At 49.9% G+C, this 26535-nt stretch overlaps 1 protein-coding gene across 1 annotated transcript; it reads left to right on the top strand.

Annotated features, from left to right (window-relative positions):
* Nucleotides 1–26535, top strand: pex5lb (peroxisomal biogenesis factor 5-like b). The gene is made up of 13 exons (XM_085440215.1): nucleotides 1–274; nucleotides 14372–14486; nucleotides 15587–15802; nucleotides 16732–16852; nucleotides 17135–17222; nucleotides 17701–17799; nucleotides 19767–19886; nucleotides 21968–22111; nucleotides 23241–23311; nucleotides 23403–23615; nucleotides 23696–23861; nucleotides 23953–24110; nucleotides 24196–26535. The coding sequence occupies exons 1-13, from the start codon at nucleotides 260–262 to the stop codon at nucleotides 24392–24394; spliced, it is 1725 nt and encodes a 574-aa protein (XP_085296341.1). The 5' UTR covers nucleotides 1–259; the 3' UTR covers nucleotides 24395–26535.

The raw sequence follows: 26535 nt of genomic DNA, 5'->3' as shown, positions 1-26535 counted from the left end.
GCCGGTGTGCTTTGACCTCGGAGCTGTTCGGAGCGGCTCGGCTCTGCTCGCTCCACCTTCGTCCCTCCCCTGGCCGGAGCGGAGTGAGATGCGTCCCGGAGCCTGAGGCGTTCGGACGAGTCAGAGCCGGACGCGGAGCTTTCAGGCGGGGAGCCTCCGGAGAGACACCGCGCCGTCTGTCGCACTGAAACCGGGTGTAGGTGCACTGCTGGCGGCTTCGCCTCCAGCTGCCTGGCGCTGAAAGCTGCAGGACTGAGACATGTACCAGGTCCAGGTGAGCTCATACCTGAGATTTTATGTTTCTGGAGGGCTTAAAGAAATGACTCTGTGTTGTTGTCCCCACACCATCATCATCATCATCATCATCATCATCATCATCATTCTTATGTCTGCTGAGTTTTCATCTGCATAAATAAAGGATGTAAAAGTCCCTGCGTAAAACTGACTGACTGCAGCTTCTGCTGTGACAGATATTTCCGCGTTTTACATTTGCAGATCAGCCTGCTTCCTGTGTTTAGAAAGTGAACATCAGCACTTTTATTGATCACTTTCTTCCATTTTTAATGGAACAGCTTAATGCTGCACCTGACATTATTATAACCTGCGATGTGTTCCTGAATGATCTGGACCTCTGATGTTTCCTCTTTGCTCCATAAGATCTGAGAACAGAATCCACGGTTATTCACTGCTCCACAGAAAACATCGTCTTCCTTCGTTTGTTAAACGTCTCAAAGCGTTCAGGTTTAATATGAACGTTACATATGAGATTACAGCTTCACAGCTGAAATATGAAACTGACCTCAGTCCCAGAGTTGAACCTGTCAGGGTGTGAAAGTTTCTTTAGTGTTCTATTAAGATTAAAAAGAGTCCTGTAAACCATCGCTGTGACTAATCAGGCAAAGTTCAGCTGCTGACGACCGCCTCCGTCATTCTTCTAACCTGGTGAAGCTTTTCGTCGTGTAGCGTGTCTAAATGTCGTTTTAGTGGAGTCACTGTTGTGAGCAGCAGAGGAGGCATGAGACCTGTGTTTGTGTTTGTTGTCACTGGATCAGCATCAGGAGCACACCAGGCTGGAGTGTTTTTGATCCACTCAGCAGAAAACAGAAGTGAAGTCCTGACCTTCCTCTTTGTGTCATCATAAAAACTCCAGCAGCGACTGTCAGAGACATTTCAGGCTGTGGTGCTTTAACAGCACTGACCGGGTTCTCCATGTTCCTGTGTGGGTTCTCTCTGGGTTCCTCCTAACAACACAAAGGCAGATTAAGTGTTTGGATGTTAGGTTATCTGTTCAGCTGGGAGAGGATCCAGCCACCCTGAACCGGATAAAAAGAAGAAGATGAACGGATGGATGGATGGATATTTGGTTGGTTGGATGGATGGATGCATGGATGGATGGTTGGTTGGTTGAACAGATGGATGGACAGATGGATGGACGGTAGAGCAGGGCGATATGGCCAAAAATATTTATCACGATATATATTTGAAAATTTGCGATAACGATATAACTGACGATATAATTGATGCGAGACAAAATACAACTCCACAACATTACTAGTGCAAAAAGACAACCTTCCATTTATTTTCACTTAAACAAGAAGCTGGTTTTTATGTACATTAAAGCTTTATAAAAATGTAACAGTGCAAATGCAAATTCCTTGCTGAAAGTTAAACCAAAAGGCATTTCCAGTAGAAATGGGCTGACATATCCTGAGCATAACCATGTTTAATATCCACTGAAGTTAAAAAGAGGTGCTTTGTAACATTAAACTGCAGTGTGCAGTACGTATTTTTCGGACCATAAGGTGCACGGGATTATAAGGCACATTAAGCGAAACAAAGCAGTCAGATAAATCAAACTTTATTAAACTCATTCTTCTTGCTTCCTCCACTTCTGTAACATTGATTCATTAATGTTGAATTCTCTAGCAGCTGCTCTATTCCCATGTTGTTGCAGTATATTAATGACTAACCTCGTATTGTGGATGGATTATCTCAGTTGTTCTGACTGAAGTTTGGTCCGTTTACAGCATCCTGCTATGCGATTGCATTTGTCTCCAACCATGAGGAACCTTCACGTTAACTTTTATGGAGTGGAAAAAGTGTTAGTGTTCATCCTCCAGCTTCACTGTTTATGTTATGCTAACATAGCTGCGTCGCTAGCGATCACGTAGCACATCATTGTATACCAGCTAGCCCAACTTCAGTAACCCTATAAACGTCACTGCTGTTTAGTTTCCTGTCTTCATTTATGTTGGAAGTGATAGCAGAGCTGTACGTTTGAATGCTTCAGAAATCTCTCAGTCAGAACATGCTATATCAGGCTACATTTCACTGTGTGTTATACTTGTATAACTATGCATGTGACAAATAAAGAACCTTGAACCTTAGGTAACTAGCGAAACTAGCGAGCTAACTTCCGCTAGCTTCCTGCTAGCTTCTAACTCCATTAAATGTAATAAATTTTGTTTTCATGGATGCCTGGAAGTTAAACTTCATAGTTACACCTGGTAAAGCAGCAATGTTGATCGTTTTATTAAAGATGAAGGAATTTAGACAGTTTTTAACTCTCAGTGATGCTGCAGTGTTGTTTGACCTGAACGATACGGAGTTTAGGACCCAGATTACTCCCAGCTTTAAGAGCATCTTAGTCCGACAAATACGACAATAACCACGGCCGCTTGCATGTTCTGCAAAAAAAATGTGCTTTGTCGTGTATCTGACGGACAAACACCAAACCAGTTCCACATCACTGAAGTTGCACCATTTTTACAAACCAATTCTGGTTCATCTGTTTCACTCAACAATCGGCCATGTGCGTATGAAAACAAAGGCACTGCGCATGCGCGTTTTACTCATATTCTATCGCGATATTTCATTTTCCTATTGTTGCCTAACATTATACCGGTATTACCGTGAACGGTATAATATGGCCCAGCCCTAGTGGACGGTTGGTTGGTTGAACAGATGGCTGGATTAGAGCTGGGCGATATATCGAGTTTTTAAAAAATATCGATATATTTTTATACGAGATATAAGATGTGACAATATCCTTTATATCGATATAGTCTATGTTACATTATAATTATACTTGCGGAGCCGCAAGTTTGCCTCTCTTTCGTCCACTTTCGTCTTTACGCAACGTTACTCGGCCTCGCCTCTCCTTCACTGAACACAACTCCCCCTCCTCCCCCATCGCTTCACCTGCAGGAAGCGACAAGATGGACACGGCAAATCTCCGTTAACGAGTTACTGCGCATCGCCCCGTACGTGGGGCTGGACGGCGTCAACGTGTTAGCTAGCTAACCACGCTAACGAGCTAACCACGCTAACGCCATGCAGCCCAGAGGTGCTGCACGGACTAAAATCCTTTCATTTTCTCAAAAGTTGACAGCGCGCCTTATGTATGAATTCTGGTTGTGCTTGATGGCCGCGAACCGATTTTATGTGGAACACGGCGCTCAGCAATCTGTCCAAAAATGTTTTATTACGACTTTGGTAAGCTACGGTGCTGCACCGCTTGATGGATTGTCGGAGCATTACGGCTGAGCCTCGCGGAGTGATACGTACTGTGCTTCAACGTAATATTACCTTACTGTGTATAAGGACCATAAATGGCACCAAGAGACGTGGTTGCGAAGCGGATTACAAACTCCAGGCTGTCAGTCACGCAGTACAAGTTGGGAACAGAGCAGCTGTGAAATCTGTCTTTGTTATTGTGCTCGTCTTTTAGTTTACATTTTGACTGCACATTTGTGAGCTTTTTGTTATGCACAAAAACAACATTGTTTTCTTTTATTTATGGAGCATTATTATTTAATAAATGCTCATAATTTATTTTTGAGTAAATTTTATGTACATCTGCTCTATGTTAATAAAAGTGCCTGTGTGACATCTGGGACACAGCTTTGACTAAGAACTCTCTTTTTGTTCTTACTTTATGGCTTTAAAAAAATATATCGAGATATATATCTTATATCGCCATCCAGCTAAAAAATATCGAGATATGAATTTTGGGTCATATCGCCCAGCCCTAGGCTGGATGGATGGTTGGTTGAATGGATGGATGGATGGATGAATGGTCGGATGGATAGGTGAAAGGTTGGATGGATGATCGGTTGGATGAATTGATGGACCGTTGGATGGACGGTTGGTTGGATGGATGGACGGTAGGATAGATGGTTGGTTGAATGGATGAATGGATGGATGGATAGTTGGATGGACGGACAGATGGATGGATGGTTGGTTGAACAGATGGATGGATAGATGGTTGGTTGAATGGATGAATGGATGGATAGATGGATGACCGGTTGGATGAATTGATGGACGGTTGGATGGATGGACGGTTGGATAGATGGTTGGTTGAATGGATGGATGGATAGATGGACAGATGGATGGATGGATGGATAGTTGGATGGATGACCAGATGGATGGACGGACAGATGGATGGATGGTTGGTTGAATGGATGGATTAACGGTTGGATGGATGGACAGATGGATGGATGGACGGTTGGATAGATGGTTGGTTGAATGGATGAATGGATAGATGGATGAATGGATGGATGGATAGTTGGATGGATGACCAGATGGATGGACGGACAGATGGATGGATGGTTGGTTGAATGGATGAATGGATGGATGGATAGATGGATGAACGGTTGGATGGATGGACAGATGGATGGATGGATAGGTGAAAGATTGGATGGATGACCGGTTGGATGAATTGATGGACGGTTGGATGGATGGACAGATGGATGGATGTACGGTTGGATAGATGGTTGGTTGAATGGATGAATGGATGGATGGATAGATGGACAGATGGATGGACGGTTGGATGGATGGATGGATGGATGGATGGATGGATGGATGGATGGATAGTTGGATGGATGACCAGATGGATGGTTGGTTGAATGGTTGAATGGATGGATGGATGGATGGACAGATGGACAGATGGATGGACGGATGGATGGATGGATAGATGGATGAACGGTTGGATGGGTGGACGAACGGTTGGATGGGTGGACAGATGGATGGATGGATGGATGGATGGATGGATGGATGGATGAACGGTTGGATGGGTGGACGAACGGTTGGATGGGTGGACAGATGGATGGATGGATGGATGGATGGATAGATGGATGAACGGTTGGATGGATAGATGGATGGATGACCAGATGGATGGATGGTTGGTTGAATGGATGGATGGATGGATGGATAGATGGATGAACGGTTGGATGGGTGGACGAACGGTTGGATGGGTGGACAGATGGATGGATAGATGGATGGATGGATGGATGGATGGATGGATGGATGGATAGATGGATGAACGGTTGGATGGGTGGACGAACGGTTGGATGGGTGGACAGATGGATGGATGGATGGATGGATGGATAGATGGATGAACGGTTGGATGGATAGATGGATGAACGGTTGGATGGGTGGACAGATGGATGGATGGATAGGTGAACGGTTGGATGGATGACCGGTTGGATGAATTGATGGACGGTTGGTTGGATGGATGTCCATCTGTGCTGGCAGATGGGCCTTCTGAGGGCTGTGGTTTGGGTTTTCAGTTCTGGTCAGCGACCGTGATGTGAAAGGCTGAATGAATGACACATTTCAGCACAAGGAGAAAAAGTTTGTGGGAGAAATATTTTTACTTGACAATCAGGCAGCGTTTGCTGTGAACAAAGCATCACATGTAAAAAGAGTAAAAAAGGAAGTGGGGTGTTGAAAATCAGATATTGTGATCATAAGAGGTGCTGGACTGGTCTCTCCGATGCTTCTGCAGAGAAATGTTTTTGTTGCTCAAATGTCTGTGAATCAGAAAGTGGTGGAAGTGGATGTCACAGCTCAGCATTCAGAGTCAAATGAATGAAATGCGTCTGCGGGATCAGAGGAGCTCTGAGAGGATCCAGTTGAGGGAGGGTTCAGCATCTGCCCAGAGCACCCCCTGGACCATTTCATGTCCTGACCCCGGGGCAGAGCTGGGACTCACCTGCTGGAGGATGTCTGGGCTTCTATGCTCAGACTGTGGCCTGCAGAACTGTGGGAATCTGCCTGTGATGCTCCTGCAGGGACTGAAACAATGTGCAGGTTGTCATCGGTGGAGGGTCGTAAAGCTGCCGCAGAGCAGGCAGATTTATGATTTAATCACTGCACTGTGACAAACCGCCGCTCTCGCTGCTCCATCATCATTTCCAAACAGCTTCAGCTCCACGTGTAGAGCTCTGGCCACCCCAGAGGTTTCTCTCACTTCCAGTTCCTCCTGTGAAACTCCGTCTTTAAAGACAGAATCAGGACACTTTTTCATCACAGAAGCACCAATAAGTTAATATTTAAATAATGTTTTTAACGTAGGGAAAAAAAGTCCTTCAAACACCAGCAAATAGACTGATCCCGGAGGGGGCGATCAGCAGAGAAACAGGCAGACAATACAATTCAATAAAATGCTGAGCTGCACAGAAAATCATTTCCTTACGTTTCACAGGTCGATGCTCAGCTTCCTGACTCATAATCACACTTCAGTTGTTTGGATTATACACGCTGACACATTTTAGCATTTTTATTTCATTATTTTTCATCTGACTGACTAGCAGAAAATTCGCTTTCATTTTGAAAGGGCAGCCGCTGCCATCCCCGGGCCGTCTCCGGCCGTCCTGCAGCTGGTGGTCCTGGTTCTGCTCTGAAGCTGAGAGCTCCAGGGTCGGTCTAACAAGAACCTGCAGCAGGTGGAGAACTGGGTCACGTGAGGCTACGCAGAGCTCAGCCTGCAGAGTGAGGACGAGGAGACGGAGCTGGTGCCCGGTTGAGGGCTCTCCTCCCCACAAACGTCCCCACCCAGTGTTTCTCTCCCTGTCATTGAACACTGTGAGTGAGTATCTGCCCCTCCTCTGTGGAGGAGTGTGAACATCTCGGGAGGGCGCTCGGCTGGAGAAAGGGCACGTCCGCCCTCATTACCAGTGTGAATGTGAGGAAGGAGAGAATCAAAGAGCATCACAGAGAGCTTCCCAGGGCTCCACTTCCACAGTGAAGACTGCTCAGAAGGACCTAACGGACCGTACTATGCAAACATCTGGAGCATTGCTTTATATGTTGCAGGGAAAATGGGCAATTAGTGCAACGAGTCATTGAAATGTGTGCAAACAGACATGGAAGCACGGTATATCAGGCAACAAGAGAGACCACAAGTCTCAGATTTGGGCTGAGCTTCGTCCTGCAGCTCAGTGAGAGCTTTCCGAGCTGAAAGGATCCTTCATTAACACTGAAGTAGAGTTTTAGGCCTCACACTTCTGCTTTTGCTCCATTTCAACCAGCTTTCAAACATGGAGTAAGCGAGCTCAGCGACTGTATGATGCTGCCGCCATGTTTCTCCACCTGTGGTGCATTCAGGGTCGTGTGGTCTCATACGTTTGTTCATTAACTTCGGTGAAAGGGAAGCTTCAGCAGTGCTGCTGCAGGAAGTGTTCAGCCTGATCCCAGTGACAAACACACATGCACACAGCCTCCTGGGAGATTGTGGTTTTTGGTCCACTGAGCAGAGTGGCGTGCTGCAGATGTGAGGCGGAGTTTACGAGGTCATGTCTCAGGTGTTCGTGATTCCTCTGAATCGACTTCACCTGTGCACACTGAGCGAGACAGAAGCAAACAGCTGGGACGCAGTTAAACACTAGAAATATCTGACGCCTCAGTGACCGCCCAGTCTTCAGGGGCGGGGTCAGAGTGTTTTGGAAAAGACCAAACGAGGCCAGTAAAGTTTCAGTGGTCATCAGCAGCACCTGTGAGTCCGTCTGAGGACGAGGGGTTTTCCACCCACCTGTCAGAACTACCATGTGTGTTTATGTCAAAGGTGTCTGGCTGGTGCTAGCAGACTGCCTGTCCTGGCAATTCGTGGCAAATATGAAAGATCAAAGCGATTTTACACTGAAGATGGTGGGGCAGCGGTGTGTTTGAGAGCATTGCCGTTGTTTACACCCAGACTCTTTGTTGCCCTGAGCTCGAGCGCGTTTGCAGGCTGCCGCTCGGCGTCCTCTGCTGTAGTTACAGTACGGCTGGAGCTGGGAGAGCCACGGGGGGAAACTCATCTAAGATTAATTAGCAGCAGCGCTGCGGGAGGATCTGAATCTCTCTGGGGTCAGCTCACGTCCTTGGCACAGTTTCCCCACCACGCCTGAACCTGCGCTTTATTTACTGAGCGACACTAAAGGCATCACCCCTCCACCTCCCCCAGCATCCGCCCGTCTGACAGCAGACTTCTGTTTATGTGATCAGCTGTTACAGCCGCTTCATGGCCCATGTTTCATAAAAAAAACACGCAAAGTGTGATGGAGGGCAGCTCTCAGACTCCCCGTGACTAATAGGTACTGCAGTATCAGCAGAGTACTGCAGTAGTCTGGCTGCACACTGAGGATGTGCTGCAGCAGCACTGATGGAGGACTGTTTGCTCAGCACAACAGCAGGTTATTTATAGTCTGACAGCATCTCCACAACACACACACAGAGTGAGGGAGAGAGAACAGAGAGATGGAGACAGATACGTTCTCAGTTTCTACTGTGTGTCTTCTATTTTTACAGTAGAATCACAGTAGAACCATGTAGTCCGGCTGACATCCTTCCTGGTTGAATAATCTGATCACTGATGCTCTCTGAACTACTCTTTTGAGTCATCATGGATTTACTCCTCAGTAAAAAGTTACCCATTACTTTAGTTGCTCCGCTGCTCTGTCAGCTCTTGGAGAGCAGGAACTGTCCCACTGATGCAGGATGACATCACAAAAACTGTCCAATCACTGTGTAACGCTTGAAATGTGTCCTTATCTCAAGTACCTTTAGAGCGCGGCGTGAGGCTGCCCTACACCTGAGTCTGGAGTCAGAGCGTCCACTCACGTAAACATGACCTCAGAGTGATGTCATATATGTTGGAGCCACCTCTGAACGCGGCGTGCCCCTCGGTCACTCGCTGTAGCGTGATGTCTGTGTTAAGCGAGTCATCCATTAATGATGGTGGTGGTGGGGCGCTGCTGCTTTCGGCCTCCATCACGGCTCTAATAATAAAACTGCAGATGATGTTTTATTGATTACAGCTGCCGAGTTCACAGAGGCGCGTTTCGCTCTCAGCTCGCCTTCCTCTGCCCGCTGGCGCTCGTCACGACTCGCCATTCCTCCCTCTGAACGGCAGCAGGTGAACCAGCTCACCTGTCGTACCTGAGCTGCAGGTTCCTCAGGGCCGGGTCAGAGTTTTAGTGGATCGGACCTTATCGCGGTTCTCGTGCCTGAATTATATTTATTCACAGATGTATTTTGCTGAGGTTAGTCCAGGTTTCAGGGAGCTGGATGTCTTTGGATGTCTGTTACGTTTCCATTTACGCCCGATGTTACTGCCCATGTGCAGTAGAGTGATGGTCAGAGAGAGCTGAGCTTAGCTGTCTTCAGCAGCTAAAGCCTCTTTGGGGGGAAACTCCCACTGGGTTTAAATCTGGGACTCTCCGCCATCTGACCTTAGAACTGAAGAAGCTTCTCGGATGAGAGGTGAAACATCTTCGAGCAACTTAAAGAAGTCCAGACGCTTTTCTTCGCAAGCTCCTTTGACGTCACAGAGCCATCTCGTTTACGTATGACTTCCCTCTGCAGAATAAAACAGAATGGCTCTCGTTTGGCCCTGGGCGAAGGCCGTCGCACTTTTCTCCTCTCCCTTATCTTCCCTGCTTAGTTCTTGTGTCCTTGTCTCGTCTCGTGTGTATTACTTTCCCTGAACACTCTCTCACAGTCTGTTTCTAAAACCTAAAGAGAATTATGGATTTGATCAACTGGTCTCTGAATGCTATTGACACCCTTTAACGAGAAGTCTGGGCTCGGGAGAGCTCGAGTGCCCTGGAGGGACTTTCCCTGCCGGATACATGATGGACGGGTGGCAGACATGGAGGATCGTGTGCTTGGCGGGACTGTCGATCGAGGATGCTGAAGATATCTACCTGTGGTCTCAAGGCTGGAGCCGAACAACAACACCCTGATAACGACTGTGTTTAGACTGTTCTTCCCATTCCATGCAAGGCCACCTGGGTTGGCTGGAAGACTGTTTACTGAGCCTGGTGGGGCGAAGGACACTGTCTCAACTGAACTCTGGACACGCACACACACACTGATACACACTCGTCCCCCCTCCTCTTCCAAACGCCTTCGATGCTTGTTGCCTCCTGGGAACACGGCGGATCTGAGCCCGCACTGGAATGGTAGCACTGGTCAGGATGGCTGCTGTGCTGCTTCGGATGACTCCTCACTAGGGCCGCCACAAACGATTATTGTGATAGTCGACTAATCAGATCATCATCCATTGGACGTAAAACGTACAGCTTATTGCACCAGCAGCATCTGCTCTTATATAACTATCATTAGCTTACAGCTTTAAGCTTTTAAGGTGCTAACTAAAAATAAAGACAAGATGATAGTTTATTAAATTTTAATGAAATTTGCAGATTGTTTCGGTGAAGTTTAATGAACTCCTTGCTATCTAAAATATAACAGGACACCGGAGTAAATTCTGGAGCATCTCACACTTCTGATAATCAGCTGTCTGCTTGACGTTTATTCAGCTGTGTAAAAACTTTAATCTCAGCCAAACCGATTTACTCAGCAACAAATAAAATACTGAAAAAGCCAAACAATAACATTTTAAGTTATCTAAGTGACTCATATATCATGTTTAACCTGAGTAGCGAAAGACGGCGGTGGGTTTGAAAACGATTTGCCGGGAGTCCGGTGTTCTCACCGCGCTAGTGACCTAGCCCCCGGCTAGCTATCGAGCTAGTGGGTAACAGACGTCTCCGAAAACGTCGGAGCGCTTTTGAAAATATGCGGTGTCTTGATAAACTGAGCAGATATTTGAGGTTTACACAGCTACATTCTCGCCTGAAAATATGTTAAACGTTTATTTTGTGACCCAGAAAGAATAATAAGAGTAACATTAAAACTAACTAGCTACCGCCATTGTTGGAAACTAAGCTGGGCTGCGCTATGAATTCTGGGACACAGCTTCTTCTTCTTCGGGGTTTAACGGCAGCTGGCATCCTTGTACATGCAGTGCTGCCATCTTCTGTTTCAGTCCGTTATTACACTCTTAAATCCTGCTATTATTCCTGCGTCTTTCAGGATCTTACAAAGCTTCAAACGGCGCGTCGACTATTAAATCAGTCGTCGACGAGTCTGATAGTCGACGTAATCGTGGCAGCCCTACTCCTCACCCCCCACCCGACCCTGTGGCTGGTCACGTGCTCCATAATGTTGTGCTGTGGACATATATGTGCTTTCTGTGCAGAGGAGTTTTTTTGTTTCCTGTTCTTGTGCTGTCCTCCCAGGAGCCCAGCATGAGTAGAGGTCTCTTTTTTTCCTCTTGTACTTTCCCATCGTTGTGTATATTTCAGTGTTTTTCTGTAATGTTACCGATCTCCGACCTGTGTCCGCATGTGATGTCTGTGTTGTGTGTGTAGGGTTGGGGGGGGGGCCCCATTTCACTGCAGGGCAACCTGCACGTGGCGAATAAAGCCTTGATTGATTGATTGATTGATTGATTGTTCTAGAAATTCTTCAGATAAACTTTAATGTGAATTATTTACGGACCTGCTGCGAGCGGCAGAAAGATCGGGTACAGGTGGACAGCGTGCACAGATGAGAGCTCTGGTGAGTCTCCTCGTTTTCAGCTTCAGATCAGAAACGTCCTCGTCGCCACTGAGCCGGACGGAAAAGCTGCCAGCGTGAAACCTGAAGCCTTTCTGCACAGACTGACACAACATCACGACTCGCCGCCTCTGGCTCCGCCCATCACGGCGACCCTGCCCGTCTGCCTGTCGTAGGGGAAAAGGTTGTTGCTGAAGGAGCTTCCTGGTAAAAAAGACATCCTCTGAAGGGAACCCCTTCCTCCCCGTGATGACCAAGGTTGGCATGACCACCGTAGTTGTTTGTTCCCCCTCGCAGCTCGACATTTAGTTCCTGCTCACAGCAAGCAGGTCAAAGGTCAGCGCGTTTACTGCTCTGCTGAAACATTTCTTTGTGCATCACGGTCCCGCCGCCGCTGTCAGACTTCTCAGGTTTAGTCTGAGTGAACAACCGTCTTATTCCCGTCTGCAGAGTACGCAGTTTTCAGTGTGATCATGTCACCGACCTTTGACCCTCCGCTCTGCTGCAGCTGCCGTTACTGTGCTCCGCTCAGAGAGAAACTTCATCGCTGCCAGCTGCCGCACCTTCACACAGCCGCGGCGCTGCGATTCCCCGCGCTGTCCCCGGCTTTTAAACGCAGCACCAAAGTCATTTAGCTCTGACCGCTCTCCTCTTTCCTCCTCGTCGACACTTTTACCGGATGCTCACTGTAACCCTAAGCCCACTGAAAAATGATCTGAATATCATCTGTCAGCGACAGGAAAACAGAACAGTGTCGTCGGTGTGTTTGTTGTGTCAGATGAACTCTGAGGATGAGCTGAAAGACCTCACCAGGTCGGAAAAGGAGACCTCGTCCTTCGTCCTGGGCACAGAGTCGGATCCCTGCTGGAGTTCGGGAGAGTTTTCTGTTCCAGACACGGCAGTGAGGATTCACCGAGGTCATCGAAACCTTTAAAACTAAAGCAGCAGGATGAACATGTGCAGGAAGCTGGGAAGATTCGTGACTCACACAACTGTGAGACCGATTCATCCCCGATGACAAAGGAACGCCCTGAAACAGCAAACGCCTCCTTGGCCATTCTTCCTGCGACGTGGTCAGGAAGTCATCCAGCGACGTTACGGTTTTAAGCATCGCTCTGTGTCACATCCAGACTTTTCCCTCCACTTTTCCTGGTTCAGCTGATAAAACTCTGAAGCTGTTTTATCTCTGGATTATCCTCCCATCTCATTCTGGATTTATGATCTCGGATATGTTTCCTGATCCGTGCTGTTTCATATCCTTTTTCCTTTGGGCCTTTATTCTGAAGCGATCAGTTCACAGTGAATCTGCGCGGTGCTGCTCGCCTCTTCATGGGATTAAACATGTGGCGCACACAGCGCTGTGGATTAGGATTAGGAAGGCACATAAAATAATCTGTGATCTGGCATCAGACTGGGATTTAACACTTCCCAGAATGCTTCAGAGCTGGCAGGCAGCAGAGCGGCCTGTTGGGCACATCTGTCCACCGGTGTTTTCAAAGGAGCTTGCAAAGAAAAGCGTCTGGACTTCTTTAAGTTGCTTGAAGACGTTTCATCCGAGAAGCTTCTTCAGTTCTAAGGTCAACTGGCCGAGAGTCCCACTGGGTTTAAATCTGGGACTCTCCACCATTTGACCTTTGAACTGAAGAAGCTTCTCGGATGAAACGTCTTCAGGAAACTTAAAGAAGTCCAGACGCTTTTCTTTGCAAGCTCCTTTGACTACGATGACCTGGATGACTGAGAACCTTCACAGACATATCCACCGGTGTTTCCACACCAGCTGGCTCCTCTGCAGGTGTAACAGAGCCCGCTCAGAGCCGGGAGCGCACCGCGCCCACGGATTGTGCCTGGGGTGCAGAACGCGGCGCCTCATTTGCTGCTCGAGCGGTGCTGAAGGTTTGCTGTGACACAGGCATGTGCTCCATCACACGGTTGGTGTTTTGCAGGCCGTTTTCAGCCTCTCCTGCTCCCTCAGCAGCGGCTCGGATGAACGAGACATTCACCGGTGAAATCAGCGGCAGCTGTGATTCATTTGTGTGTCTGAGTCGTGCCGCTGTGAGGAGGCTCCGCTCAGACACCAGCGTGTGGAGGCGACATGTTTGTGCCTCATTCAGACACATTCATTACCTTTGGACCAGTTATCTCATCATCCTTTCATAATGTGACAGGCTCGCTCTGCCGCGCCGGCTTCCTGCAATCACTGCAGGGCCCTAAAAGCTGCTCCGCCTCCTCCGCTCCATCCTGTCACCTGACTGAGCCGTCCTTTTAAAAGCAGCCGGCGTAGATTTCTGCTTCATGTTTTAGCTTCACTTTCACAGGTCCTGACAGAGTGTAACCATAGCTGATGGTGTCAAACGTGACCTCTGACCTCTGGACACGAAGCCACCCAGAGACATGCAGAGTCCTACGTAGCAGCGAACTCATCTTTAGTTGTTAAGAGTCTCTGTCTCTCCTCCACAGCGTGTCTTTATCCTGTCCTTCTCCAGCAGATGGCCCCGCCCCTCGCTGAGCCTGGTTCTTCCTGTTCAAAGGGAGTTTTTCCTTCCCACTGTCACCAAAGCACTTGCTCATGGGGGTCATATGATTGTTGGGTTTCTCTGCATTGTTGTGGAGTCTTTACCTTACAGTATGTGCCTTGGGGTGGGGGGTTATTGTGTTATTGCGTCTCCTCGGCGGTCTGCTCTAACCCGTTGTTTCTGCCCTCCAGCTGGTCGGGGAGCAGCAGGAGAGCCGGCCCCTACTGAGCCCCTCCATCGATGACTTCCTGTCGGAGACCCGGAGCGACACCCCCTCCGCCCGACCGCTCACCTCCAACACAGCAGGTAGACTCCCGCTAATTACCACCTCCTCCCGTCCTTCCCCTCCCCTCGTCTTCCACAGCTCAGCGGGGCTCCACCTCCTCCTCCACCTCCTCCTCCTGCTCAGTGTGAGGATTCTTTTTCAGCCCTCGTGCAGGAGAAACGAGGGGAAACATTATTGATCCATTTCTGTTTTATTTAATTTGCTAAACATGACTGAGCTGTGAGAAGAAACCTCCTCCTCTAACCTCCCCTCATTCTGATCTCCTCTCTTTTCTTGCACTCTAACTTTCCGCCCTTGGCCGTCCTCCTTCCTCCTCTGTGAACCATCTGTCACCTCCGACTCAGCAGGTACACCGGCCATTAATTAGCACCTCTGACCTCCTCTGTCCTCCTGTCTGCTCTGTCCTCCTCCTCACATTAAACTCAGGCTGCTGTGCTGCTTCTTTCTGTATTTACATAAAAACTGTCGACGTGTCAGGAGGAGGAAGAGGAGCCCCGCTGAGCTGTGGAAGACGAGGGGAGGGGAAGGACGGGAGGAGGTGGTGTGGCTGAAATTCTATCTGATCCGAGCCTGGGCTCCGGGCTGCAGGGAGACGCTCAGAGGTCACAGAGTCACGCGTTCTGTTATTGGTCATGGATCAATTCAAACTTTATTCGTCTTTGAGCGCGGTGACAAGAACACGTCTGAGCGCTGCTGTAACCCTCCTCTAACACCGCTGAAGGCTCGATGGTTAAACTCACTGATCAGGGTGGGTGGACACGGACGCCTCCTCACAGCCACCTCCTCCAGCTCGTGGACGCCGTGATGAACGAACGCTGCAGGTCGGCCAGAGCGTCTCAGTCCCAGCTGGTCGTGCGTGTAGGAGGCGCCCTGTCCTAACCGAGCTCGTCGGCCTCCGAGGCTGAGCCGAGGCAGTAAATCTGTTTTAAATAACCTCGAAACTGTGATGCTGTGAGTACTGTGAGTACTCTGAGTACTGTGAGTACTCTGAGCACTAATCTTCTGACTTCTGAGTTAAATATTGTTATTGTCTGTTATCCACACCAAAGTGAAGGGCCGACCGCTCTCACAGACACTGAGCCTGTCGGGGTAACGAGTCCACCTCTCCCGCTGTCTGCAGTTCTGTCCACAGCTCTGGATCTGGTGGACCTCAGCGAGCTGGGGGAGAGCAGCGGGGGGAGCAACAAGGAGCGGAGGAGGAGCCCTCTGAGGAAGAAGGGCAGCTCGAAGAGTCCGCGACGCCGAGCCAAACCCGAGGAGACGGAGCTGATCCAGGTGCAGGTGGAACACCTGCCCGCTAGTCCCAGAACACCTGAGAGGATCTCCCTGGACTCAGGTGAGTCTCAGAGAGCAGCCTGAACCCGACGCCATCATCATCATCAGTTTTTATCACGTGACAGCGAGGAGGCGAGCGGCTGAGTCTCTGTGTTCGTGGATCTAAAAGGCGAGACAAGGCCAGCGAGCAGGGTCTGTGTTCAGTTCTCAGGTGATCCGCTCACCTTGATTAGCAGGTGAGGCAGCAGACTGACCCCGCCTCCTTCAGACCACAGTCACATGACCAAATACGGTTTCAATCTCTCAACCCGAGCTTCACTGAGTTTGATCCCTGTGGAGGGATTGTGCGTCTTCTAGAGACGCCCCGGGAGAAAAGCCGATTACAACATGTAGTCATATTTATTACTGAAAGTGCACGCCGTCATCCACAGCTGCAGCAACATCTGGCCCAGAGACGCTCAAACCTGCAGCTCAGCCTGAGAGCAGGAGGAGCAGGAGCTGTGAACGATGGGAAAGTGTCTTCATCATAAATTCATCGTCGTAAATAAGCCCGAGCATGAAATGACGCGGCTTGTTCCAGCACGTGTGAGCTGCTGCCTCCTGAGGACTGAACGCCGTCTCGCCACGCTGGACCTGTCAGACCTCAAAGCTCGCAGCGTGAGCCTTTCTTTGCCCTCAGGCAACGAATAAATCAGCTAAAAGTGTGGCTCTGCCCCACGTCTGCTATAAAGCCATCTATCAATACACTCAGGCCTTCATGACTTTGGTTCTCACTGCTTCATTTCATTAAAAGCTTTAAACTCACCGAGTCGTGAGGAGCAGCATCTTTAATCGCAGCTTTTACTGTGATGAGTTCCCACTTCCTGTTTACACCCAGCTGCACTTCCCATGTTGTGTTTTTACTGGCTGAAGCTTGTCTCATCTTCATTACTGATAAACACACACACCAGGAATAATAATGGGACCTCAGGTATGTTGTTGTGTTTGCAGTCAGCCTGTCGTCTCCTCTGGAGAAATGGGAGGAGGTGAACCTGGACGTGGAGGACGGCGGGCGCAGGAGGAGATACGAGAAGAGATGCACCTCCCATCACTCGTCCAGTGAACTGCTGTGGTAACGTAGCTCTGCATGACCCCGGCTCAGAATGACCTCACACTGGGCTCGTCCTCTGTCTCAAACTCGCAGTTTTAGCTCCGCCCACTTTGAACCAGCTTCCTGCACAAACAGAACATCTGAGTTTCTAAACTTGGGATCACCATAAAAGGGTATCTGTACTCTCTGGCATCACACAGGTCCGAGAGTAGAAAGGTGGAGGCGGAGCTTCTGGCTCACCTGAAGACACTGACAAAATTAGGACCAGCAGGTCCCCTTTAACACTGTGCTGTTCTCCTTCAGGTCGGCAGAGTTTAAAACCGACCCGCTGACCAAGAACAGCTTCAACATCCACAGCTTCGACGACCTCGACTTCATTTCTTCAACGCAGGTCAGCCACTGCTCATGCTGCAAATACTACTGCAGTACTGCATCTGCTCACCCGTGTGCGAGTACACACTGCGGGTGCTGCTCTGGAGACCCTGGTGTGGGTTTGAGTCACGGTGAGTTTGGCTGCTGCAGCTCAGCCTCGCGCTCGCCTCATCGTGACCTTTGAACCACGGCACGATGTTAGCGAGTGCTCTGACTGAGAGGTGAGTGCCAAAAGTGACTGAGATCAGGCCCGGTGTGTCTGCCATCTGTAGTGACAGTGTGCAGTTCAGGCAGCCTGGGAGAAACGAGTGCAGACCGCTGGAGGTTAGCCGAGGAGCATCAGATGCAGCTGTGACTTTGTCCCAGTCACTTTGTTTTCCTTCACACTGACCTGCTGCTGTGTGTGCACGTGTGTACGTGCACGTGTGTGTGTGTGTGTGTGTGTGTGTGTGTGTGTGTGTGTGTGTGTGTGTGTGTGTGTGTGTGTGGGCTTTCAGGACTGCGGGGCGTCCCGGCAGCGCAGACGGACTCGCTCTCTGCTGCTCAGGAACGAGTCTCTGGAGGACGAGTTTGTCCGGGCGAAAGCTGCTGTGGAGGTAAGAACACGCTGACACGGGCGTCCTCGGCTGTATCCCAATCCAGGGTCTGCAGCCTTAAAGGCTGCATTTTAAGGCCGATTACGTCACAGCGACGCGCCGAAGGCTGTCCCAATTCAAAGGCTGCTCGAAATGCGGCCCTCAAATGCGTCCTTCATTCCCCTGAATTTTAAGGATGTGGCGGTGTAGACTTCGTGGCCCAACATATCCCAGAATGCATAGCGCGGCGGTGGGTGTGGATAATTTTGCCGAAAAAAAACGGCGGATGAGGGGCGGCCGAAGAGTAAACTTTAAGTAAGTACTGAATATTATGTCACTTATTTATGTGCAAATGTTTAATAACGAAGAACATTAAAACATTGCTGTTGGCCACATGTCGGCAAAGTCATGTGACATTAGTGACGTTTGTACTAACTTGGTTTTAAAGCCTTTACTTTGAAATATACGCCGTCCAATAGCTGAGCTTAATCTCACAGAGAATGATCAAAGCTCATGTAGAAACAAACAAATGAACAAAAGATTTTCTCCTTCATTTCTGTCAAACACAGCTGTATGACACGTTTCCAGCTGTTAGTATCATGGTTGCTAGGCAACCTGGGCAGCCCAACGGAGGCTAGACCGTCCCATCTCACAAGCCTCGCACTTCCGGCCTTAGCGGTCTTTGAGTACGCGGCCCTTGAGGATCGTTGAGGCTGCAGACCCTGAATTGGGACACAGCCCTCGTCACACTGATGTCACGAACGAACGCTCCTCACGCCGAGCCCCGCCTCCTCGCTCCCCCGTCTCCTCGCTCTGAGTCTCGTCTGTGACATACTGACAGGAGGAAACTCTCGTCTTCTTGTCTTGCCGCTCAGAGTCAGCTGATGCTCAGAAACAGATGGCGTGTACTTCCTGTCACCTGAGCGTCCGCAGGTGTTCTCAGATCAGTTTTGCTGTGAGGTCTCTGCGATTCACCTGCAGCTTCATCAGTTGTGTTTCATTCGAGCGTGAGGATGATGATGATTTATCGTTTTATTAACATCGATGTCGCTGACGCCGAGTCTGACAGCGTGCAGCTGAGTGCAGGTAACGCGGTGAAAACCCGCACGTGACGTGAAAGCGTGACTCTTCTTCGCCCGGCCGGTGTCCTCCTGCAGGACGTTCTGCCTGCTGCGCTGCCTCCTCTCTGAAGCTGATTGGCTCTGACAGCACTGATATTCACGGCGGCTCAAGACGCTCTGGTCCAGTAACCAGACGCGCCGCTTTCATATTCATGGCAGACGAGTGTTTAATGATGGACGGCGTCCTGATCCAGTATTTATACGGCGCTGCACATTTAAACTGTGACCTTTCACGTGTGCATAAATCCCACCGCTGCCCTGCACACATTACTGTTCCCGGCCATACTGCAGCGTGCAGGAAACAACACTGGATATTTATTTTAAAGACGTGTGGCAGCACAGACCAGGTCCTCATGTCTGAGTGAAAAACTAGTTCATGCATTTATTACTTCCAGGCTGGACGACTGTAATTCATTATTATCAGGATGTCCTAAAAACTCCCTGAAAAGCCTTCAGCTGATCCAAAATGCTGCAGCAAGAGTCCTGACAGGGACTAGAAAGAGAGCAGATTTCTCCTGTTTTGGCTTCCTGTTAAATCCAGAATTAAAATCCTGCTCCTCACATACAAGGTGAGGCAAACCGACCGAGTCCCTGTTTAGAGGGTGAAGCTGTGGGTTCGCTGCTCTGCGACGTCACAGATACGAGCGGCAGAGAGGAGCGTCCTCTGCAGGTGGCCCGGCTGTCGGAGTAGAGCTCCTGCTGCTCCTCCCCATTGAAAGGAGTCAGCTGCGTCAAAAGCCTAAAAGAGAAAGGAGGTGGGCGAGGAGGTCTGAGCCTCTGTGCTCTGCGTGAGCCGGGCGTGGGTACGCCATGGCGGTCTGAGCTGTTTACCTTTCAGCATCTGTCTGTCTACTTCCTGTCTGACAGTCGGACACAGAGTTCTGGGACAAGATGCAGGCTGAGTGGGAGGAGCTCGCTCGGAGGAACTGGCTGGAGGACTCCGAGGACCAGCAGCCGGTCCCGCCCACTGTCTCACCTGCAGAGAAGGTGAGCTCAGAACAAGCCTCCAGATAGAAACACACACACACACAATCGTGTTTTCATATCTCAGTGAGGACATCTCATTGACATAATGCTTTCCCAGCTGCTTACCCAAACCTAACCATAACCTAACTGTAACCCTGACACATTTCGTCCCCATTAGGGCTGTTGGTCCCCACAGGTATAGTAACATGCCAAATTGTGGTCCCCACAAAGATATGTAAATGTGGCATACACACACAGACAATCTGGAAAAACAGGAAAAATCCCAGAATTCCAGAAAGCACTGAGTGAAAGTTGGATTCACACAAACCAACGTTTGAGACGAACGAGCGTGAGCTGTCAGTGTCTCCGCAGCAGCTCGGTGAATACTGCAGACGTGTGCGTGACGACATTTCAGATTCCTCCAGTCTTACTCTGAGCAGTTAGCGCTGCAGCGCGACGCTAACGCCGCAGATCGAGTCTGTGACACCGGAGGTGACCCGAGGGGGGACGAGCAAAAAGGCAGCAGACGTCTGCGCCGTGTTCATGTGTGTGAGCAGATGTTTGGTAGCGTGTTAGCGTCACCTCCACGCCGCCATGATGTAACACCTGAGCAGAGAAGGGATTAGAGCGGGATTACCGAGGCGCCCACAGCTGATCTGAAGCCAGCTGCAGATTAAAGCGGCCAAACATCCAGCGCAGCAGTAATCTGACATTATTAATGACTGCCCCAGTGCATGCTGGGAAAATGTTTTCAATAAAAAGATGGGCAGGAAGGTGAAATGTCAGCGCACACATGTTAACACGCAGAGAGGCGGGAAAGGGTGGAGCCTGTGAAGCATTACAGAAAGGTCTATTAGTCATTATTCATAACTCACCTGTTAAAACGCCACCGCAGAGTTTACTGTAACACTGTGTGTGTGTGTGTGTGTGTGTGTGTGTGTGTGTGTGTGTGTGTGTGTCTGTGTGTGTGTGTGTCTGTGTGTGTGTGTGTCTGTGTGTCTCTGTGTGTATGTGTGTGTCTGTGTGTCTCTGTGTGTATGTGTGTGTGTGTGTGTGTGTGTGTGTCTGTGTGTGTGTCTGTGTGTGTGTCTGTGTGTCTGTGTGTGTGTGTGTGTGTCTGTGTCTGTGTGTGTGTCTGTGTGTGTGTGTGTGTCTGTGTGTGTGTGTGTGTCTCTGTGTGTGTCTGTGTGTGTGTCTGTGTGTGTGTCTGTGTGTCTCTGTGTGTGTCTGTGTGTGTGTCTGTGTGTGTGTGTGTCTGTGTGTGTGTCTGTGTGTGTGTGTGTCTGTGTGTGTGTGTGTGTGTGTGTCTGTGTGTCTCTGTGTGTGTGTGTGTGTGTCTCTGTGTGTATGTGTGTGTGTGTGTGTGTGTCTCTGTGTGTCTCTGTGTGTGTGTGTGTGTCTGTGTGTGTCTGTGTGTGTGTGTGTGTTTGTGTGTGTGTCTCTGTGTGTGTCTGTGTGTGTGTGTGTGTGTGTGTGTGTCTGTGTGTGTGTGTCTGTGTGTGTCTGTGTGTGTGTGTGTGTGTGTGTGTGTCTGTGTGTGTGTCTGTGTCTGTGTGTGTGTGTGTGTCTGTGTGTGTGTGTGTGTGTGTGTGTCTGTGTGTGTGTGTGTGTCTGTGTGTCTCTGTGTGTGTGTGTCTGTGTGTGTGTGTGTGTGTGTGTGTGTGTGTGTGTGTCTGTGTGTGTGTGTCTGTGTGTGTCTGTGTGTGTGTGTGTGTGTGTGTGTGTCTGTGTGTGTGTGTCTGTGTGTGTGTGTGTGTCTGTGTGTGTGTGTGTCTGTGTGTGTGTGTGTCTGTGTCTGTGTCTGTGTGTGTGTGTGTGTGTCTGTGTGTGTCTGTGTGTGTGTCTGTGTGTGTGTGTGTGTGTGTGTGTGTGTCTGTGTGTGTGTGTGTGTGTGTGTCTGTGTCTGTGTGTGTGTGTGTGTGTGTGTCTGTGTGTCTCTGTGTGTGTGTGTCTCTGTCTGTGTGTGTATGTGTGTGTCTGTGTGTGTGTCTGTGTGTGTGTGTGTGTCTGTGTGTGTGTCTGTGTATGTGTGTGTCTGTGTGTGTGTCTGTGTGTGTGTCTGTCTGTGTGTGTCTGTGTGTATGTGTGTGTGTGCGCTGCAGGGTTACTATTTCAACACCAACAACCCGTACAGAGACTGGCCCAACGTCTTCGCCGAGGCTCAGGAGAAAGCTCGGGAGGGAGACCTGAACACTGCCGTGCTGCTGCTGGAGGCCGCCATCCTGCAGGACCCGCAGGACTCAGAGGTGATGCGACGCGCCCAGCTGTTCATCGTTTCACTGTGTCTGGTCTGCAACAGCAAGCCATCCGTGAATGATGTTTCATCTGCACGCAGAAACATCTGCACGCAGATGTGACGATGGGAGTCTCATCCTGTGCTCTCACAGTCAACAGCTGATCACAGCTTGTTTTATTTGGACGTGAGAGAGCGTAGACACGATGAAGACGATGAAGGTCAAACTGAGGATTGTTTAAACGCCACAGTGTTGTTGCAACCTCGTCCATCCCTTTATCACCTCAGTGTGCCGTCTTCCGATGTCAGGATCTCAGATTCATCCAGATAATTTGACACATCGAATTAAATTCACTTCTGTTTATGTAGAGCTAAATCCTACCAACAGTCTGCTCAAGGCTTTTTATGTAACTCCAGAGAAACACTCCACCCCTATGAGCCAGCGCTATGGCAACAGTGGGCAGAAAAACTCCCTTTTAACAGGAAGAAACACGACCGGGGGGAGTTGAGATGAAAGTTATCATGTGACATATGAAACGTTGTGCTGGCCAGTTCTGTTTGTACCACCAAGCACGTGTTGGTGACGCGTGCTCGTGGCCTGCAGTCTGCCACGCCCACATTTCACTGCATCAGGAAGAGAAAGGGGCGGAGAAGTCTGCACCGGCAAAGAGACAAATTAGGAGAAGTTCAGTGACGGAAACAATCGTGTCCAAAGAGGAAGCCAGAAAAGGCACGCCTTTCCACCGAGTTACCATGGTGATGACGATGTTAAAATAAAGTGAAGGTGCTGAATATCGTTTTCCCCTCAGATACAGATTACAGTTACCAGCAGCTGGAAAACGTACATCACCACCACCAGGCTAAGCATCATCACACACGCCCAGCACTACAAACACGCGTGAGCGCTGCGTGCGAACGCCTTCATCTTTGTGTCATGATGCATGGCACTGAAAGCGAGGAAAAAAACAGCGAGGCAGAGGTTTGTGGCGAGACCCAGCGGTCCCACAGAAGGCGGGGCCTAAACGGGCTGACCGGAGCTGCGTGACGTTTAGATGTCCAACCATTTTCAGCCAGGTCGTTTGTGCTCGGTCCAAATCAGAATCAGTGAGTTCTCACATTCCTCTTCTTCTTCACGTTTTCAGGCGTGGCAGCTTCTGGGTATGACTCAGGCTGACAACGAGAACGAGCAGGCCGCCATCGTGTCGCTGCAGAGGTCAGTCGCCTTCATGCTGGAGAGCTCTGCTTTATATTCAACCCTGACATGCTAACTGTTTGCTGGAGCTAATCTGCTTTACCTGCTGCAGGTGCCTGGAGCTCCGCCCCAACAACCTGCCGGCCCTCATGGCGCTCGCCGTCAGTTTCACTAACAGCGGCATGCAGCGGGAGGCCGGCGACGTGCTGCGCCGCTGGATCTGTCACAACCCGCGATATAAACACCTGGTCCAGGACAGCAGGAGTCCGCTACGGGGCTCCCCGGCCATGCCGTGCAGGAGCCCCCACGCCTCCACACCTGCCAGGTATGAAGTTCAGTCAGCTTGTTCTTGTAAAGTTCCAACTCCTCTGTGATTGGATGGAACCAAGCTGTGTGTGTGCGCAGGTGTGAGCTGCAGGACGTGCTGCTCCTCTTCCAGGAGGCGGCTCTGCTGAACCTGGACTGTGTGGATCCCGACCTGCAGACCGGGCTGGGAGTCCTCTTCAACCTGAGCTCGGACTTCGACAAGGCGGTGGAAGCTTTCAGTGCAGCGCTGTCTGTCAGGCCACAGGTAACACGCACGCAGACACACACACGTCAACATGGTGGCGGTCCTTTCATACGAGCAGTGACGCTGTCAGCGGCGGGGTTTCTCTCTGCAGGACTACCTGCTGTGGAACCGTCTGGGAGCCACGCTCGCCAACGGAAACCGCAGCGAGGAGGCGGTGGAGGCGTACACCAGAGCTCTGGAGCTGCAGCCCGGATTCATCCGCTCGCGGTACAACCTGGGAATCAGCTGCATCAACCTGGGAGCGCACAGGTAACCCTGGCACTGACCTCTGACCTCACACAGACCAGTCTTACTGCGGCGATGTAGTTGTATAACCCCGGTCCTGGTCCTGCAGGGAGGCGGTCAGTAACTTCCTCACGGCGCTGAACCAGCAGAGGCGGAGTCAGCGCTGCAGCCAGCAGCAGATGTCGGCTAACATCTGGGCCGCCTTGCGGATCGCCATCTCAATGATGGACCGCCCCGAGCTGTTCCAGGCCGCCAACATGGGCGACCTAGACCTGCTGATGAGGGCCTTCGACATGAGCGACGTCTGACGGCGAGTCATGGGAGGGCGGAGCCTTGCTCCCAGAGTCACGGGAGCTCGGTTGGATGCCCGGGTTGAAACCAGACAGTGAGGGAATGGCGCAGCCCTTTAGCTTCCTGTTTGTAGCTCTGCATTCTCAACGCCGTCTGCAGGTCGATCATCTTTTCACCTTTAACAAGAAGATTGAATTCAGCTCCTCCTCTTCCTCCTCGTCACCTGCGCTCACCTGCTGCTGATTTTCCTCTGCTCATCGGTCACTTCCTGATGGTCGACTTTAAACGTGATGTCGTGAGGGATGAAGAGGGGGAGGAAACTCTGGACTCGTGGACTTGTCAGAGCAGCTTTGCATGATTCACGACTCAAAATAATCCTTCTTTATCTGACACAAACGTTCTTTTCATGGCTGTCCTTCATGAAAAGAACGTTTGAACATCAGGTGGGCGGAGCTCATGTACTCGCAGCCAGAGATGTCCTCCTACATGCAGCATAGACGTTTCCACCGTGAGCACCTTTTTGAGCATTTTCGCCTTCGTGGTGTTTTGAAAGTGGGCGGCTCTGTTGTACTCATGGAAGCCCCGCCTCCATCCTCCACCACAGCCTGCTTCTCTGTCTCCTTCCTCTGTCAGCTGCTCTCCACAGCGAATCATCTTCCATCCCAGCACCCTCCAACCCTCTCCACTACGTCCATGAACCTCCTCTGAGCTCTTTCTCTTCTCTTCCCGCCTGAAGCTCCACCTTCCCGCTTCTGCACATGCTCAGACCAACTGAGCCATTAGTCTGTTGGACTCACGTCTGATCCTGTCCATTCTGCTCACTCCCAGTGGACATCTGAACATCCCAGCAGGTGTCACTACCATCTTTAAACCTTCTCCTTCTGTCACCTGGCTCCGCCCACTCTGCCCCTCTCCTGCTTTGTATTAACGGGACCAGAATTTAGAAAATAAACTTTGTTTTTTAATGAAGCAGACGTGAAACCAGCGACTCATCGGGAAAGACTTCCCTGCGCTCATTTTCTCATGGACTTGTGTACAGTCGCACACCAGAGTCGCCCCCTGCTGGTCACCCTGTCATGTCCAAACCCCAGAATCTCTTCAGTGGTCGTTCTCGCCTCTGTAGCTTTTCTATCGGCTCTGTTCACTTGCAGCACGTCTTTCAGCTCAGGTTATAAAAACTCACGATGTCCGTGGACATGAAGCTTAACACCAGGTCCTTTCCTAATGAGTAATCCAAACCACGGAGCTGCAGGAGTGAGGAGAAGCAGAACACGCCCACTTTAAGGCTTTTTCCTCCCATGTTTCTTCACCTTGTTACTTTTAACCCTTTAAAGCCATAAAACAGCAGCAGGGGTCTGTTAGAAACTCGCCTCTGTGTGTCACCCCCTGCAGGCAACAGCTGGTACTGCAGCAGCATTTATTTAAATCCAACCAAGAGGCCACCTTCACACCTGAGATCAGGTGTGGTGCTAAAGGTGAATAACAGAATTCATAACTCAGAATTCTGATGTTTTCCATGTGGTGATGATGAAGCAGCTGTATCAGGGCTAGCGCCACCTGCAGGAAGGGTTCGGGCATGTGTCAAATATTTTCCAAAGGAATTCAGGAGAAATATCTGTCGTCTTCAGGCGACTTTTGTTGTGATTTGGCGCTATATAAATACAACTGAATTGAATTAAAACGATTTGCTTTGGCAGTTGAAAAGTTAAACGCCTCGCCCCCTAAGTGACACAGCCGTCTGTCTTCACACAAAGGATGACCCTCAGCGAGCCGTACAGCTTCTTCCAGAACCAACGTCTGCTGGATCCCTACGAGTCCTCCCACCTGCTCACCTCCGACCTCGCCTCGTATCTGCTCCTTCCTCTGAAAGAGACAGAAAAGAAAAACACCCCTCTGCCTAGCCTTGATCATTTTCATCCTACCGCTGATTCCAATATCTAGTTCAGGACATTCTGTTCAGACTCTCCCAGAGAATATCTCTCTAACCCTGAAGTGTACGCATGCTGCAAAACCCTCCGTGCTCTACGTCTACGCCTCAATATTTCAAATCCAGTCATGGCGCTGGACGAAGCTTTTGACCCTCAAACACGGAGCGCCAACATGTTTATGAGCACATTTCCATTGTGTTTATAAAAAATAATAAAACAGCTTTATTTAA

The sequence above is a fragment of the Copadichromis virginalis genome, linkage group LG18 (assembly GCF_057382275.1).
Source record: "Copadichromis virginalis isolate Kocher_CV1m ecotype Utaka linkage group LG18, C_Virginalis_male_GT1.1, whole genome shotgun sequence".
Classification (NCBI taxonomy): domain Eukaryota; kingdom Metazoa; phylum Chordata; class Actinopteri; order Cichliformes; family Cichlidae; genus Copadichromis; species Copadichromis virginalis.
This window is presented reverse-complemented; position numbering and strand designations above follow the sequence as displayed.

Bases quoted from the DNA above. Each gene is read 5' to 3' on its own strand.
- pex5lb (XM_085440215.1), top strand. The intron at 14,487-15,586 runs GTAGACTCCCGC...CGCTGTCTGCAG, and splicing joins GCTCACCTCCAACACAGCAG to TTCTGTCCACAGCTCTGGAT. The intron at 16,853-17,134 runs GTAACGTAGCTC...GTTCTCCTTCAG, and splicing joins TCGTCCAGTGAACTGCTGTG to GTCGGCAGAGTTTAAAACCG.